General features: G+C 32.8%; 3 protein-coding genes across 3 annotated transcripts; 2 read left to right on the forward strand and 1 right to left on the reverse strand.

Moving 5' to 3' along the window:
• Nucleotides 1–284: 284 nt before the first annotated feature.
• Nucleotides 285–3,859, forward strand: LOC123684698 (atypical kinase COQ8B, mitochondrial). Its single transcript, XM_045624068.1, has 7 exons — nt 285–693; nt 804–1,075; nt 2,045–2,255; nt 2,309–2,797; nt 2,944–3,146; nt 3,206–3,358; nt 3,446–3,859. Exons 1-7 carry the CDS (start codon nt 411–413, stop codon nt 3,719–3,721), a joined length of 1,887 nt encoding a protein of 628 aa, XP_045480024.1. The 5' UTR covers nt 285–410; the 3' UTR covers nt 3,722–3,859.
• Nucleotides 3,860–5,955: 2,096 nt separating this feature from the next.
• On the forward strand, nt 5,956–6,955 carry LOC123684703 (39S ribosomal protein L21, mitochondrial). Its single transcript, XM_045624075.1, has 4 exons — nt 5,956–6,289; nt 6,350–6,510; nt 6,559–6,715; nt 6,765–6,955. The coding sequence occupies exons 1-4, from the start codon at nt 6,091–6,093 to the stop codon at nt 6,866–6,868; spliced, it is 621 nt and encodes a 206-aa protein (XP_045480031.1). The 5' UTR covers nt 5,956–6,090; the 3' UTR covers nt 6,869–6,955.
• A 68-nt stretch (nt 6,956–7,023) lies between these two features.
• Nucleotides 7,024–12,707, reverse strand: LOC123684700. The gene is made up of 8 exons (XM_045624072.1): nt 11,934–12,707; nt 11,660–11,883; nt 10,280–10,471; nt 9,993–10,217; nt 9,694–9,871; nt 9,402–9,637; nt 8,892–9,325; nt 7,024–7,118 (listed from the first exon to the last, which is right to left on the reverse strand). The coding sequence occupies exons 1-8, from the start codon at nt 12,065–12,067 to the stop codon at nt 7,059–7,061; spliced, it is 1,683 nt and encodes a 560-aa protein (XP_045480028.1). The 5' UTR covers nt 12,068–12,707; the 3' UTR covers nt 7,024–7,058.
• Between the last annotated feature and the right edge of the window lie 643 nt (nt 12,708–13,350).

The following is a 13,350-nucleotide window of genomic DNA, read 5'->3' on the forward strand; positions in this document are numbered from 1 at the left end:
TTTGCATTTTTCACGTACCTACTGCCGGTATGGAATATGTTAATCTGAGGTACAAAAAATTTCGTAATAGGGCAAAAAATTAGTATGTAAGTTCAATTATTCTGGGGAGTTTCTTTACGATTGGGTTCTGCTACCTTAACCATAAAGCTATCAGAACTCAGGGATTTTTTTGAAACGTAAATTCAGAAATTTGGTAATGGGTTCAAACGTGAGTCTAAGATTATGGTGTAATCGATTAGCATGGAACGCAGCCATCTCCTGTCACCATTCTTTGGTTAATCTTTTTCCTAACCTAACACTTTGAAAGGGGACTACATATTTAGCAATATTATGAAATTCAAATATTTTTTTTAGAAAATAACTTTGTGTTTAATGCAACTTTTAGTCAATTGGGTGCTATTGATATAGAAATGTCGAAATTGCAAGATGGACTAGCTATTATTCGTAGCCTACGAATGATAGCAGAGTCTGGAATTGAATTACAGCAAACCAACTTGAAAATAGTTTGGGACAATTCCAGCCTGAAAATTTTAGCTAGGGATTTATTGAAATTCGAAAAAAAATTTAGTGAAAAAAATGTTAATGAAAAGAATTTGGTCAAAAATGTTGAAGAAATTATTTCCAAAGCATCAACAGTTATGCAAAGTGTTCAAATATATAATTATAAAACATATGTTGAACCTATTTTAAAAGGTGATTCAAATCAAATGTTTACCTTATAAGGGCCTACTTCCACCCACTTAAAAATATTGTGTCCATGTTTTCTTGATGTATCATTAGATAATAATTCTTCTATATTTCAGATGATCAAATAAAAGAAGTTTCTAAAGCAAAAAAACCTATTGAAAAATTTTCCAGCAATTCAAAAATTGCTGAAGATTCTTATGAAATTAAATTAACATCTGCTGATCGGGAATTATTGAGAAAATTAGATATGGAACATGAAAAAATGAAAGATAATTTTGCTGTAGATACTACAAATACAGAGTTGGAAAATAGCAAAAATGCTAGTGTGTTTGAAATTGATCCAATAAAGACAAAACCCAAATATGTTCCAAATCCAAAATCTTTAACTGTAAGTAACATTGTTTATCTCAATTTCATTGATACTTCCGTTTATGTATATATAAAAATATATATTAGGATAGGTATCTGCGGTAGGAAATATTTGAACTTTGTGGATTCCGGATTGGATCGTGTCTAATATTTTGTCGTGTTCGACGTTTCGGCTCCGATTTTAGAGCCGTTTGATTCGTACCAAAAGTTTGAAAATTTGCTTTTTAAAATATTTGAGGGTGGTTGTTTTTTTCATGTAATCTATAATTTTGTTGTAATATCTAAAACAACTATATTCTGGTCCCCTTTCACTTGATGTAAGCCTATGTTGTGGATATTTTAACTTTGTTGTCCGTGTGTTATAGCTTGTTGTTGATTTAGTCTGAAAGTAGTTTTTATTTTTAAAGACAAATATAAGGCACTCTTGTATATGAACTGCAATCGCTCTTAGCAGGCTATTTTTCCGGAATATTCCCCTACATGATTCCCTGCTCTTCATCCGCATAATTGTTCTAACAATTGACTGATTACCGAAAGCAGTTTTTGCTCCTTGTGTGAATGCCCCACTCTTCCCATCGCAATTAGAGCAGGGGTTCCCAAACAATTCTGATCCAGAATTCTCTTATCAAATATGATTTCATTTCAGCAACCCCCTTTTTTAAAAAAATGAATTTTTCTTACACCGCTTCAACAGAAACAGCTCCTCAAATTATAGTCTTGCTCTGCCAATACACCAGATCATAACCCTCTTATTGCACAATTCATTTAAAATCCGTACCACAATCAAGTGAGATAATCTAAAAGTATTCATTCATTCACAATAATATATAAAAAAAAAAATTAAAATTGTAAAGAATTAACAATATCCCAATCTTATATTAACCTAAATTGAAAGTATTTATTTTCAATATGAAATAAATAATAAATTCAATTTTTATATGCTTCATTATTTTTTAATAATCTCTAGTAGTTTATCCTATAATTTCAGTTAAGTTCAGAATCTAAACAAAGAAGTGTGCCATCTTCGAGAATTGGAAGAATGGTTTCATTTGGGACTCTTGCTGCAGGTTTAGGTGTAGGTACTGTAGCAGAATATGCAAGGAGAACATTAGGGTTCAGTTCATCTAATGATAACCAGATGGCTTTTATGACAGAAGCTAATCTTAATAGAATTGTTGATACATTGTGTAAAGTGAGAGGTAATCAATTTCCTTAATGATAATGAATTCCTATTTATTGAAATGGGTTTTAGGCGCTGCATTGAAATTGGGTCAGATTTTGAGCATACAGGATGATTCAGTAATACATCCAGGTTTAGCAAAAGCATTAGAAAGAGTCAGGAAATCAGCCGATTTTATGCCTGATTGGCAGGTAGATCAAGTACTCTCAAAAGAATTGGGTGCAGAATGGCAAACAAAAATGAATGAGTTCCAAAGGAGACCCTTTGCTGCTGCTTCTATTGGTCAGGTACATCTAGCAAAAACAAAAGATGGACAACCAGTAGCTATCAAAATCCAGTATCCAGGAGTAGCTGAAAGTATTAATAGCGACATTGATAATTTGACTGGAATAATGAATTTATGGGAAATATTCCCTAAAGGGATGTTCCTTGAGAATTTAATGACTGTTGCAAAACGGGAGCTGGCATGGGAAGTTGACTATAAAAGGGAAGCTGAATGTACTAAAAAATTCAAAGAACTTCTAGCACCATACCCAGAATATTATGTGCCTTCTGTTGTCGGTTGGTCAAATTATACTGTATCCTAGTAATATTAGTGAAAAAAATTATTATACACACAACATTTTTAAAGTGTTTTTATGTGATATAAGAACTTATTTATTTTACCATTAGCTGAAAAAAAATCTGACTTAATGATTCATTTTCAGATGAACTATCTACTCAACAAATTTTCACTTCAGAACTTCTTAATGGAATTCCTGTTGATCAATGTTTCGATTTAGACATTGAAGACAAACATTTCATTGGCTATAATATAATACGATTATGTTTACTGGAAATACTCCAATTCAGATACATGCAAACAGATCCAAATTGGGCTAATTTCTTATACAACCCAGAACGAAAACAGGTATATATATTTTCACTTTATATTTTACAAAAGTGATATTGAATATACAAAATTTCCAGATCATGCTGTTAGATTTTGGAGCAAGCCGACAATATTCAAAAAAATTTATGGATAAATACGTTAGAATATTGAAAGCAGCTTATGATTGTGATAGGGAAACAATTAAAAATATTTCTGGAGAAATTGGATTCTTTACAGGATATGAAAGCAAAGTATGATGAATGAAAAAAGATTTTGGATGCCTATTGATCTTACAACTGCATATGTATGTACCTATGCTTATTTCAATGTTTTTTCAGGCCATGGTTGAAGCTCATGTGAATGCAGTGATGATTTTGGGTGAAATATTCCAATGCGATGAGCCTTATGATTTTGCAAATCAAAATATGGCAGAGAGAATTCAGCATTTAGTTCCAACAATGTTGAGTCACAGACTGTGTCCGCCTCCAGAAGAAATTTATTCGTTGCATAGGAAGTTATCCGGAGTATTTTTATTATGTGCTAAGCTCAAAGTGCCTCTAACCTGTAGAAAATTGTTTTTAGATTTATATAATGAGTATATAGAGAAAAATTAAGCTAATAATTTTTGTTAAACGTTGAATAAATTATAATTGTCGAAAACAAGCTCATTGTACAAACCTAGGAACAAATTTAGTCTAATATTGAAAATTAAATCTCCAAACAGAGCTCCAAATTATTTGGTCTCAATGTTACTCAATGTTTTTGATTTAGAGCTGTGCAAATTAAGTTCTGTCCTGCCGTCTGTAACACGATAATAATTCTCGAACGGAGAAGCTTATAAACTTGAAATTTTCAGGGTAGGTTCGAATACAGCAGAACAAATAGATGTTGAAGGTACTCACAGAGTGTTTAAGAATTGAGATCATCAATTATAAAGGAGTATTTTATGTCTATACAATTTTGTATAATATATCTTGATACTTTGAAAAGGTTATAAATGACCGTCCTAGTGCAATAAGTTTCGTAAACCGTTTGGAAAAAAGTCATCCATATGGTTCAACGATGGATCCAAATCAGAGAGAGGTACTGGCATTGGGATATATGGACCTAAACTGAGGATCTCTAAAGCCCTGGGAAGTGAGTCATAGATTCTACAGACCGAGATACTGGCTGTTTATGTATGCGCTCAGGAGTGTCTTAAAATGAACCTCAAGGGGGCGCATATCTACATCACCAGTCACCACAAACAGCCAAACCACGCTGAGATCCCTGGAATGGTACTAACAGGGGTCTCTGTTGACTTGGGAGTACCGTAACACGATAAAGCAACTGGCCAGAAGCAATAAAATGACTCTACTATGGGTACCACGGGTTGAAGGAAATGAAAAAGCTGGTGCACTTGCAAAAAGTGCATCAAGGTTAACACCTGCTGGGCCTGAGCCTTTCTGTGGGCTAGGAAAAGACTAATATAAAGCTGCAGTCCGGCTATGGGAGTTGAATAACAGGATAATCCACTGGACTAACACTCCTACACTTGCTCAGGCAAAGGGTACTTCGAAGTCGAAGATAGTTGACATCATATCCGAGGGTTTTGTCAAGAGTTTTGAATCAAATATATTCAATATCCCCATATGTCCAATCCAGTTTCCCAGATGGACATTTCCCATTATGGGATATTCTTATTGCTTCCAACAAGCTACATTTCCTCACATATAGTTGTGTCTATAGCTCTGCAGCCGGCTGCATAGGTGACCTTTTCGGTTTTTGTCCACCAAGTTAAAGACGCATAGGTGGCAATGGGGTGTAATACTGCTGTCAATAATACCATAGTACTATATTCGGTTTCATGCCCCACTGAAAAATTTCAGAGTCTGACCATTCAGAACCTGCGCTCTGAGATTAAGATTAGTTCTTCTTGTGAATGGAATCAGTGTGGTCTTGGAGGGATTGACAGTTACCCATTTTTCCTCTCACCACTTCTCGATAATACTGAGGGCATGCTGCATTCGGTCAATTATTGAACTCTCATGCTTACATCTTACAGTCACCACTATGTCATCGGCATACGCCTGAGTAGTGAAACCACTGGCCGTAATCCTCTCCATGACCAAGCTCCACAGCAGGGGGGATAGTACCCCTCCTTGGAGACACCCCCTGCAAGTCATCACAGTCACTTACGTTCCCCCTAGACATGCCACGACGGTCCACTCCCTTAGCATAGCCGATATCCACTTAGCAGTGGAGGATTCCGCTCCTTTGCGTTCAGCAGTATTTGTTATGGAGACATGCAGGGTGTTGTCAAAGGTTCCCCAATGCATTGTAAGCGTAATCTCCTTTGCGGAGAGGATACCTTCCACCTCTCCAAGGAGATTATGAATGACGTCTACACTCTACAGTAGATCTACCCGCTCTATAGGCAAACTGTTTTTTGTGGGGCTTTAGATTTTCTCCTATTTTATTATCTATTATTTTCTCCATGGACTTCAGGAGAGAGAAGGTGAGACATATGGGCCGATATGATTTCAGCTCTGATGAGTCCTTCTTGCCTACTTTGGGTATAAATACCACAGAACCCTAAATATATAAATTTAAAAGAAATAAATACTACACTTGCTTCCCTCCATGCACAGATTACGGATAACACTGTGCCTCCATGCTTGGGAATATAGCCACCAGGGGACGTCTTTGGAGATCGTCTACTTTCTGGGTGGTAAACTATTTTTATATGCTACCTACAAACACGATGTGAAGTAAGCAGATGAATTTTCCAACTCTTCAAAGCTCGCCGTTTCTTTATAATTACAATATCTATGTAATTACATTATGTAACAATATATTATTCTATGTCCAATTTAATTACTCATCTGTGAACATAACCCTCATTAAAGAAGAAAAAAAAAATTACAATTTTACATTCAATGAAAAAATTGATGATTATGTTTTAATACCAGAGACTTATTCAGAATAAATCTATGTTTAAAAAATGACAAGTTTACTGAAGAATTTTCTCCCAAAGTTGAATTTGATTTGTTGTAAAAATCCATCTATCTCTAAATTAATTCTACCCAGCATCTCCAAATTGAATTTCTATTCAAATTTATCTTTTGTCGACTCTGTTACATCTTATGAAATTGTTGAAGATGATAAAACCAAAGAAGCTGAAGATGAAATTATCAAGTCTGGTAATTAAATTTTTATGAAATTTTGGGAAAATTTATATAACGTCAAATAAATTGTTTCAGGTATTGTTAAAAAAATTAATGAAAAAGTCCTAAAAGAGGATGAACCATTATTTGCAGTTGTTCATGTGGCAGGAAAACAATTCAAAATTACAAGTGGAGATACTATAGTTATAGAGGGTTATTGGCCACCCGATGCTGGTGATAAGTTGACTTTAGATAAGGTGATTTTACACATTCTTATGATATGTTTCTACAGTTGAAGATTATAGGTAATGCTTGTGGGTGGAAAGGAATTTTCACTTATTGGAAGGCCATTGATTCAGAGGGATCTGGTACAAATAGAAGCTACAGTTATTGAAAAGACATTATCCCACACAAAAATTCATTTCAGAAAAAAAAGGAGGAAGCAGTATAAAAGAATTAATTGTATGTGATATCTAAACTTTCAAGAATTCTATTTATATTTTTTTTATAGTTTACAGAGTGCCCCAAACTATGGTTCTAATCAATAATATAAGATTTGTTGGAGAACTTGATAATCCACCTGAGGTAACTGAAGTGCGGAGCAGAACATTCTAAATGGGAATTAGTTCATTAAAGTGAAGTGAAATAGAAATTTATAAATCTATTCCATTTTTTCGATGAAATATAATTATTTAGCAAGAATTCATTTTATTCGAAAGTCTTCAAAACAGAATTAGATAATTGGTAGGAGTTAATAATGAGTCAGCAAGTTTTTGACAAATATTTATTTTCGATTTTAGTACAATTACCCGAGGTCTTCATTATATTGATTACTCTTACTCTTAGTTTCCTTGATATTTGTGACCTGCAAAATAAAATTCATGTATATCTATATAAGATGATCTCTAAGAATGATCAATAATCATAAGATGATTAAGAGATCAGAAGACATCATGAATATTTAATGTAACCCCCATGTCAATTATAAGCTCCTTGATTTCTCATATACTGGGTGTGTTACAATTTTGGTCAGTTCTAATCTGCCATATTTATTAAAAGAATGTATTAAACTGAATGAATTTTTGTAGCAGCTTTCATATTGATATAAGGTGAAAATGATTGAAAACACAACTTGAAATCCTGGTGCCAAAAGTACTCATAATTGAATTAACTCCATCCATCTTCTAACCTATTGTCTAATCGGATTTTCAAATGTCTAAGAGGTTTTTTGCATAAACAATAATACAATTTTAATATCAGAACCTGAATTTTAATTAGGTCCAAGTGTAGTTTTAGAGAGAACATACAGTAGGAATACCTGCAAAAATTTATTCAATTTGGTACATCCGTTAGAAATATGGAAGGTCAAATCTTCAGCCAATATAGGACAAAAGATATATACAGGGTGATGCAATACAATGAGCTATTGAACGTATATAGAATACTAATCATAATTTTATGCTGAAAATTTGCGTGTTGGACTTGGGATATATAATCCTATAATATTTTCAGATCTATACAAATTCCGGTTATACTGGAAACAGACTACTATTCCCTTATTTCAAATGGCAAACCTTGTTCATGACCTCAGACAACTCAAATTCATCAAAACACTATATTTCCAAATTAGAACCTTCATTTTATATTATTTTTGTCAATTCTACTCATAAAAAGAGGGAGGTTACTTGAGCAATCCCTATACCTAAAATCAATACTTTAAGAGTTATCGAGGAAGAACTTTAAATGAGGAAAAACCGCAATTTCTAACTGTGGAGTAGTCTGTGACTTCCGGAAAACACTGGAAGAAACTAAAATCCTATGTTCGATAACTAAATTTGACATTTTATGCAGCTTAAGCAATTATTCATAATTGTAAATTTTTTGGTTTATGAATTTCTCATTAATCCCAATGAACAATTAATTACAATTCATGAAATGTCGAATTTTAGTTTCTTTCCGTGTTTTCGGAAGTCATAGACTACTCCACACAGCGGTTTTCTTCATTTAAAAAGTTCTTCCTCAATACCTCTGAAAGTATTCATTGTAGGTATACAGTTTGCTTAAGTAACCCCCTATTTTTATATGTAGAATCGACAGAAATATCAAGAAATATAGGTTCTAATTTGAAAATCTTGAGTTTTGATGAATTTGAGTTGTCCAAGTTCATGATCTTCTGATAAACACCCTATACATTCTGGTTTCAAATAGTAATATAATTAGTAAGCCCTGGTGCCAGTAATGTTTTTGCTGTTTAAGGGTCAACAATAAAAATTATTATTATCATCATTATTATTATACATTTTTGGTCCAAACCGCAAACAGTCTTATAACATTACGTATTTGCAGAATTGAAAATAGAAAAGGTTTTTTCAAAAAAAAAAACTTTTTCTGCATCAAAAAAAGCTATCTAATGATGCAGTAATATACATTTGAAATAAGGAAGTAGTAGTCTGTTGCCGGTTTAACCGGATGTTGCAAAGATCTGAAAATATTCTAGGGAGAAAGATCATTGTCTCGAACCCCAAAACGCAAAAATTATGAACAGTTTTCCATATACGCCCAATAAGCCATTGCAGTGAATCACCCAGTATAGAGAAGTGTAGCACATTATTATAAATTGATAAAGTAGAATACTTGCATAAGTACTGAGAGAGGAAAGATCTCTATCACTCGTAAAATTTGTTTCTGTATAGTCGTTTGCAGTTCCTGGAGCCATTATGGTATTTCCGCTTTGTTGAACACCAGATATTGATATTACATCCGTCATATTAGATATGCTCTTATTGCTATAATGTCCGGAGTACCCTGTATCTAACCCAGTTATCCCCAGAAGTTCTTCAGCACATTCATCTGTTTCTGGCAACTCATTTATATCTGTGGCTGAAAGAAGAGTAAAATTCTCCATGGTATGTGCCGAAACTGTTGAAAATTCAGACACTTGACATTGAGTCCAAAAACTCTCTCTCAAATCTTTCCAACATATCAGCTTCCTCAACACTTCCTTATGATTTTGTGAAAATTTTGGATCACTGTTTCGAATAATATCAATGAAAATAGGCATGAGTTCAATACCTGCAAGAAGTGTAGATAATACCTCTCAAAAAATTTATGTTGTTTTTCTAGCTATAATAATATGATCTCATCTCACCAACAGATATTGCAGCCATATTTTTAGTTTTAGCTGTTTCCACAGTATCTCCTGCTTGACCAAAAATTTTTACAGCAGCCATTAATAAAGGTGTTGCATTACGTGCAGTACCTTCTTTCAAGTAAAATTCTCCTAGATATTTGTGAGCTTGGGCTATATATGCCATTTTATTATGAAGGTGAGCATAGTCATTCAAATTATGTAAAGTTTGTAAAGCACAATTGAGTATACCATGTCTGTGATGAAATATTTCGAATTTATATTAATTCTGAAGTGAAAGTACTTAACTTGCCTTAAGTAAGCAATGGCTAAATTTTTCAGAATTTCACATTTTAAATCAACATTTTCATGATTCTCCAATATATTCAATCCTTTTTTAAAGCTTGTTATAGCATTTTCAGTATCAAAAAGCATTATTTCACAATTTCCTTTGAGTATGAATGACTCAATTACACCCTCATAGTAGCATCCTGGAATATGATATTATAATTTTAAATTTAACAGTAGTAATTTTAATTTGTTGTTAATTTTTATGAAAAACAAACTCAAATATAATAGTTATCATTTAAAATTTCAATTATGCAGTTTTACCTTCCAATGCTCTTTTTCTAGCTTTGTTACAAAGTCTTATAGTATTTTTCGGATCTTTTTGCATAATACTTTTTGCTTGAATCATTCTTATTTGGTAAATGAGAGTACAGGCCTGTGAAAATATTGTACTGTTTTCTGGAAACAAAACATTAATATTCCAGGTCATTTCTGCAGAAATTTTCCTAGATATTTTAAGATGTTCAAGTGCCATCTGTGGTTCTTTTGCTGAAATTTTCAATAGTATCGAACAAATCATATTTAATGTACAGAAAAAAATGTTGACTTACCATTTTGAAAGAGAAATCTCCCAAAAATATACCGTAACAAAGCCTTTCTCTTGCCTCTATCTCCATCGTAATCTTCACAAGTTTTGAGAGCAATAAAAAGCAGTTGATGACCAAGCCACCACCAGTTTTCAGATCCAAAACAAAATTCAGTTGCCAGATGCAGAAAAATATCGATTTCGGCATCAATTCGCTCTGAAAATATGACATACTATTAATTGCTTTAGGAGTAGCGAAAATAAAATTTGATGCGGTTTACTTTGTTGTTTGTATATAATTTTAGGGTATTATATATCACCTGTGTGTAGTGATTTGCTTTATTATGTTAATTTCAATTTAATTTAGCATTTAAATCTTACACTTTGGTTTATTTTACAGGGTGTAACATGAGTGACTAGCCATAGCCTAGTGGTGAATGCAGGTCATTCAGGTCCTTCAAAAAAGTAACTTGTTTTGTATCCTTAGACTGTTAATTTCGGATATACAGGGCGATTCATAGAAATCGGCTTAAATTTCTGATCTCAATAACTTGGGAATCAATAGTCTGATTTTGTTCAAATTTGGGTTTATTTACTTCATGCAGCCCTTCAAAGCGATTAATGTAATTTCAATATTTTCAGGGCAGTACTCAGATAATTGAGTTTTTCCTTTATACTTCGAAAACTATATTTTTAACACGTTTTAGAGAAATACTCGTTATTGGCATGAAAAAATACATAATTCAATTTTTAACTTGAATGGCACACTTTTATCAAAGGAGTAGCAAACGAAAATTAATGCGTTATGTACTTTTTTCGGATTTTATATTTTTTTCTGTTCACCTGTTCACTTTCAGAGCACATGTGCTCTGAAAGTTGGCAGTAATTGAAAAAATATAAACTTATTTTCAGTTGAATTGCACATAATGAGAATTATTTGAGTGTATTTTCTCGAAAGAAGTGCGTTATACCCCTAAAGGCAGTTTTTATGTAACAATGTATGATCTACAAAAATTGGAATCCAAACTAACAAAAATGTTCGAAGAAAAATATATGGAGTATATTACCCAAGCTCCATATTACTCCACTCTTTTAAATACTGTAAGGCTTTACATCCATACTTTAACTTCAATAAAAGAATCTTAATTCATAACTTTCGTTAAATGAATATGCCATCAATACTACTATTTAAAAGTTTCTATTCGTTATGAGTAACTCAGTTTTCTTCTAAGAGTGGACGTTTGATAGAAGGAAGAGATGACTATAGTCTAAGCATTGTATTAAGAAAGTCGGTGATGTGTTGAACTAGAACAATCTATATGAGAAGAATTGTTGATATTTCAATGGTCAACATGGCTGCGGTAAAAGTTACAAAAGAAATAAGTTTTTTTACAATAAAACTGACTTGAAAGATGTGCGCTTTCAGCTTGCTGTAATTTTTCTGAAAGATGTTCAAGAATATCCTGTTGGTACATTAATCTAGGTCTCTGCCAAATAATACTTTCTTCGCCAGCTGCATTTCGATAAGCATCTTGAAAATCTATCAATTGTTTCAGATATTCAGCAGAATTAAAAAATTCATTTTTGTTCAGTTTCCTCAATATTGCCTCATGTAGCGGTAAACGATATCTAAAATAAATTTTTGGAAAATCTAACATTGTTGTTAATTTAATACTTACGCTATTATTTCTTCTCTATTTAAAACATGTAAAGCTTTTCTATCATTAACTAATCTCATCGACTTCAACAATTTCTGTTCTCGCTGCCATTTAATAGGAGAAAAAGCCTGTTCTTTCTGCGGTTTTAGCTTCATTTCGATAGAAGTGAGTGTTAAAACTAACTCTGTCCACAATAGAACGTATTTAATCGATTAAATTATACAAAAACTACTCAACTTCCCTAAACACAACCTGCCCCCAAAAAAAAATCTAATTGATTAATTAAAGTGAATTTGTCAAATGAACCGACTGAGATGGAAAACTTATTTCAGAAAAAAAAAATCTATTTTTTTTGGGAGCCGAAAAAATTCTAGAATAAAGAGGAAGGTCATATAAGACTCTGAGTAATAATTATCTACTTTGTTTAATCAAGTTATAAATCTTAGGAGAAATAATTAATTCAATATTTAAAAGCATCGGGGTGTAATTTCAGAATGTTCTGTTCTATATTTTCTAATTTGAAGATTCCTATTAATTGGCCCGGCACATTTACGTTTTAATGTATCTTCTCTAATTAACGTCTCTTTTAAATTTTGCTACCAGAGTTGCCGATGCCGAAGATACCCGAACAAGGGCATGACAGACCCATTGGCGCGCATTAGGGTTTTACGCAGAGAATGAAATGAAATGTTTTCTCCGAATATTTCAGTTGTACTAGCGGAAATTATTTGGTTAATAATGAATAAAACACTTTGAAAGCATATTTCACACGAAAACCGAATGCACCCTTGGCAAAAAACCGTTAAGTCTTATTTAATTTTATAGTTATTCTCGCTGTGATTATATTAGGAAGTTAATGCACTGATTTTACGTTATTATTTATACTAGCTGCCCGCCCCGGCTTCGCAAGGGTGGTGTAACAAATTGAAAAACCAAATATTATTAAATAAAATAACACCCTAATATTTGAATTATACTTTATTGCAATGCCCTATAATGTAAAACATTTTTCATTTCTGGAGAGAAAACAAAGAAAGCAGATGATTTACCAACTCTCGACAAGCATTTTACCGAGAACGCCGTGGTCGAGTCGCCAGAATTATCCTAAACAAAATCTAATGAGTGGACACGCTAGTATTTCTAGACTATTATTATCATTTACTATTAGTCAATCCAGAGACCTTTCAAATGTAAAATTTAATGTGGCGATGATTGGCATGCCATTGAATTACTTATTGTATTAATTGATTATTGTGTGTATCTCGTATTGGCAGGGATGGTGTCATATTTCATCCCATTTTTATTTATTAGATATGATAGATATTGATGATAACATGTGTCTTATCATCCTCATAATAGTTAAGCTTACTGTTCATGTTCATATAGTTACGATATCCGACTGCACGAAAATGCCACTATTGGTTGATTATTTCAAATA

The sequence above is a fragment of the Harmonia axyridis genome, chromosome 7 (genome assembly GCF_914767665.1).
Source record: "Harmonia axyridis chromosome 7, icHarAxyr1.1, whole genome shotgun sequence".
Taxonomy (NCBI): Eukaryota; Metazoa; Arthropoda; class Insecta; order Coleoptera; family Coccinellidae; genus Harmonia; species Harmonia axyridis.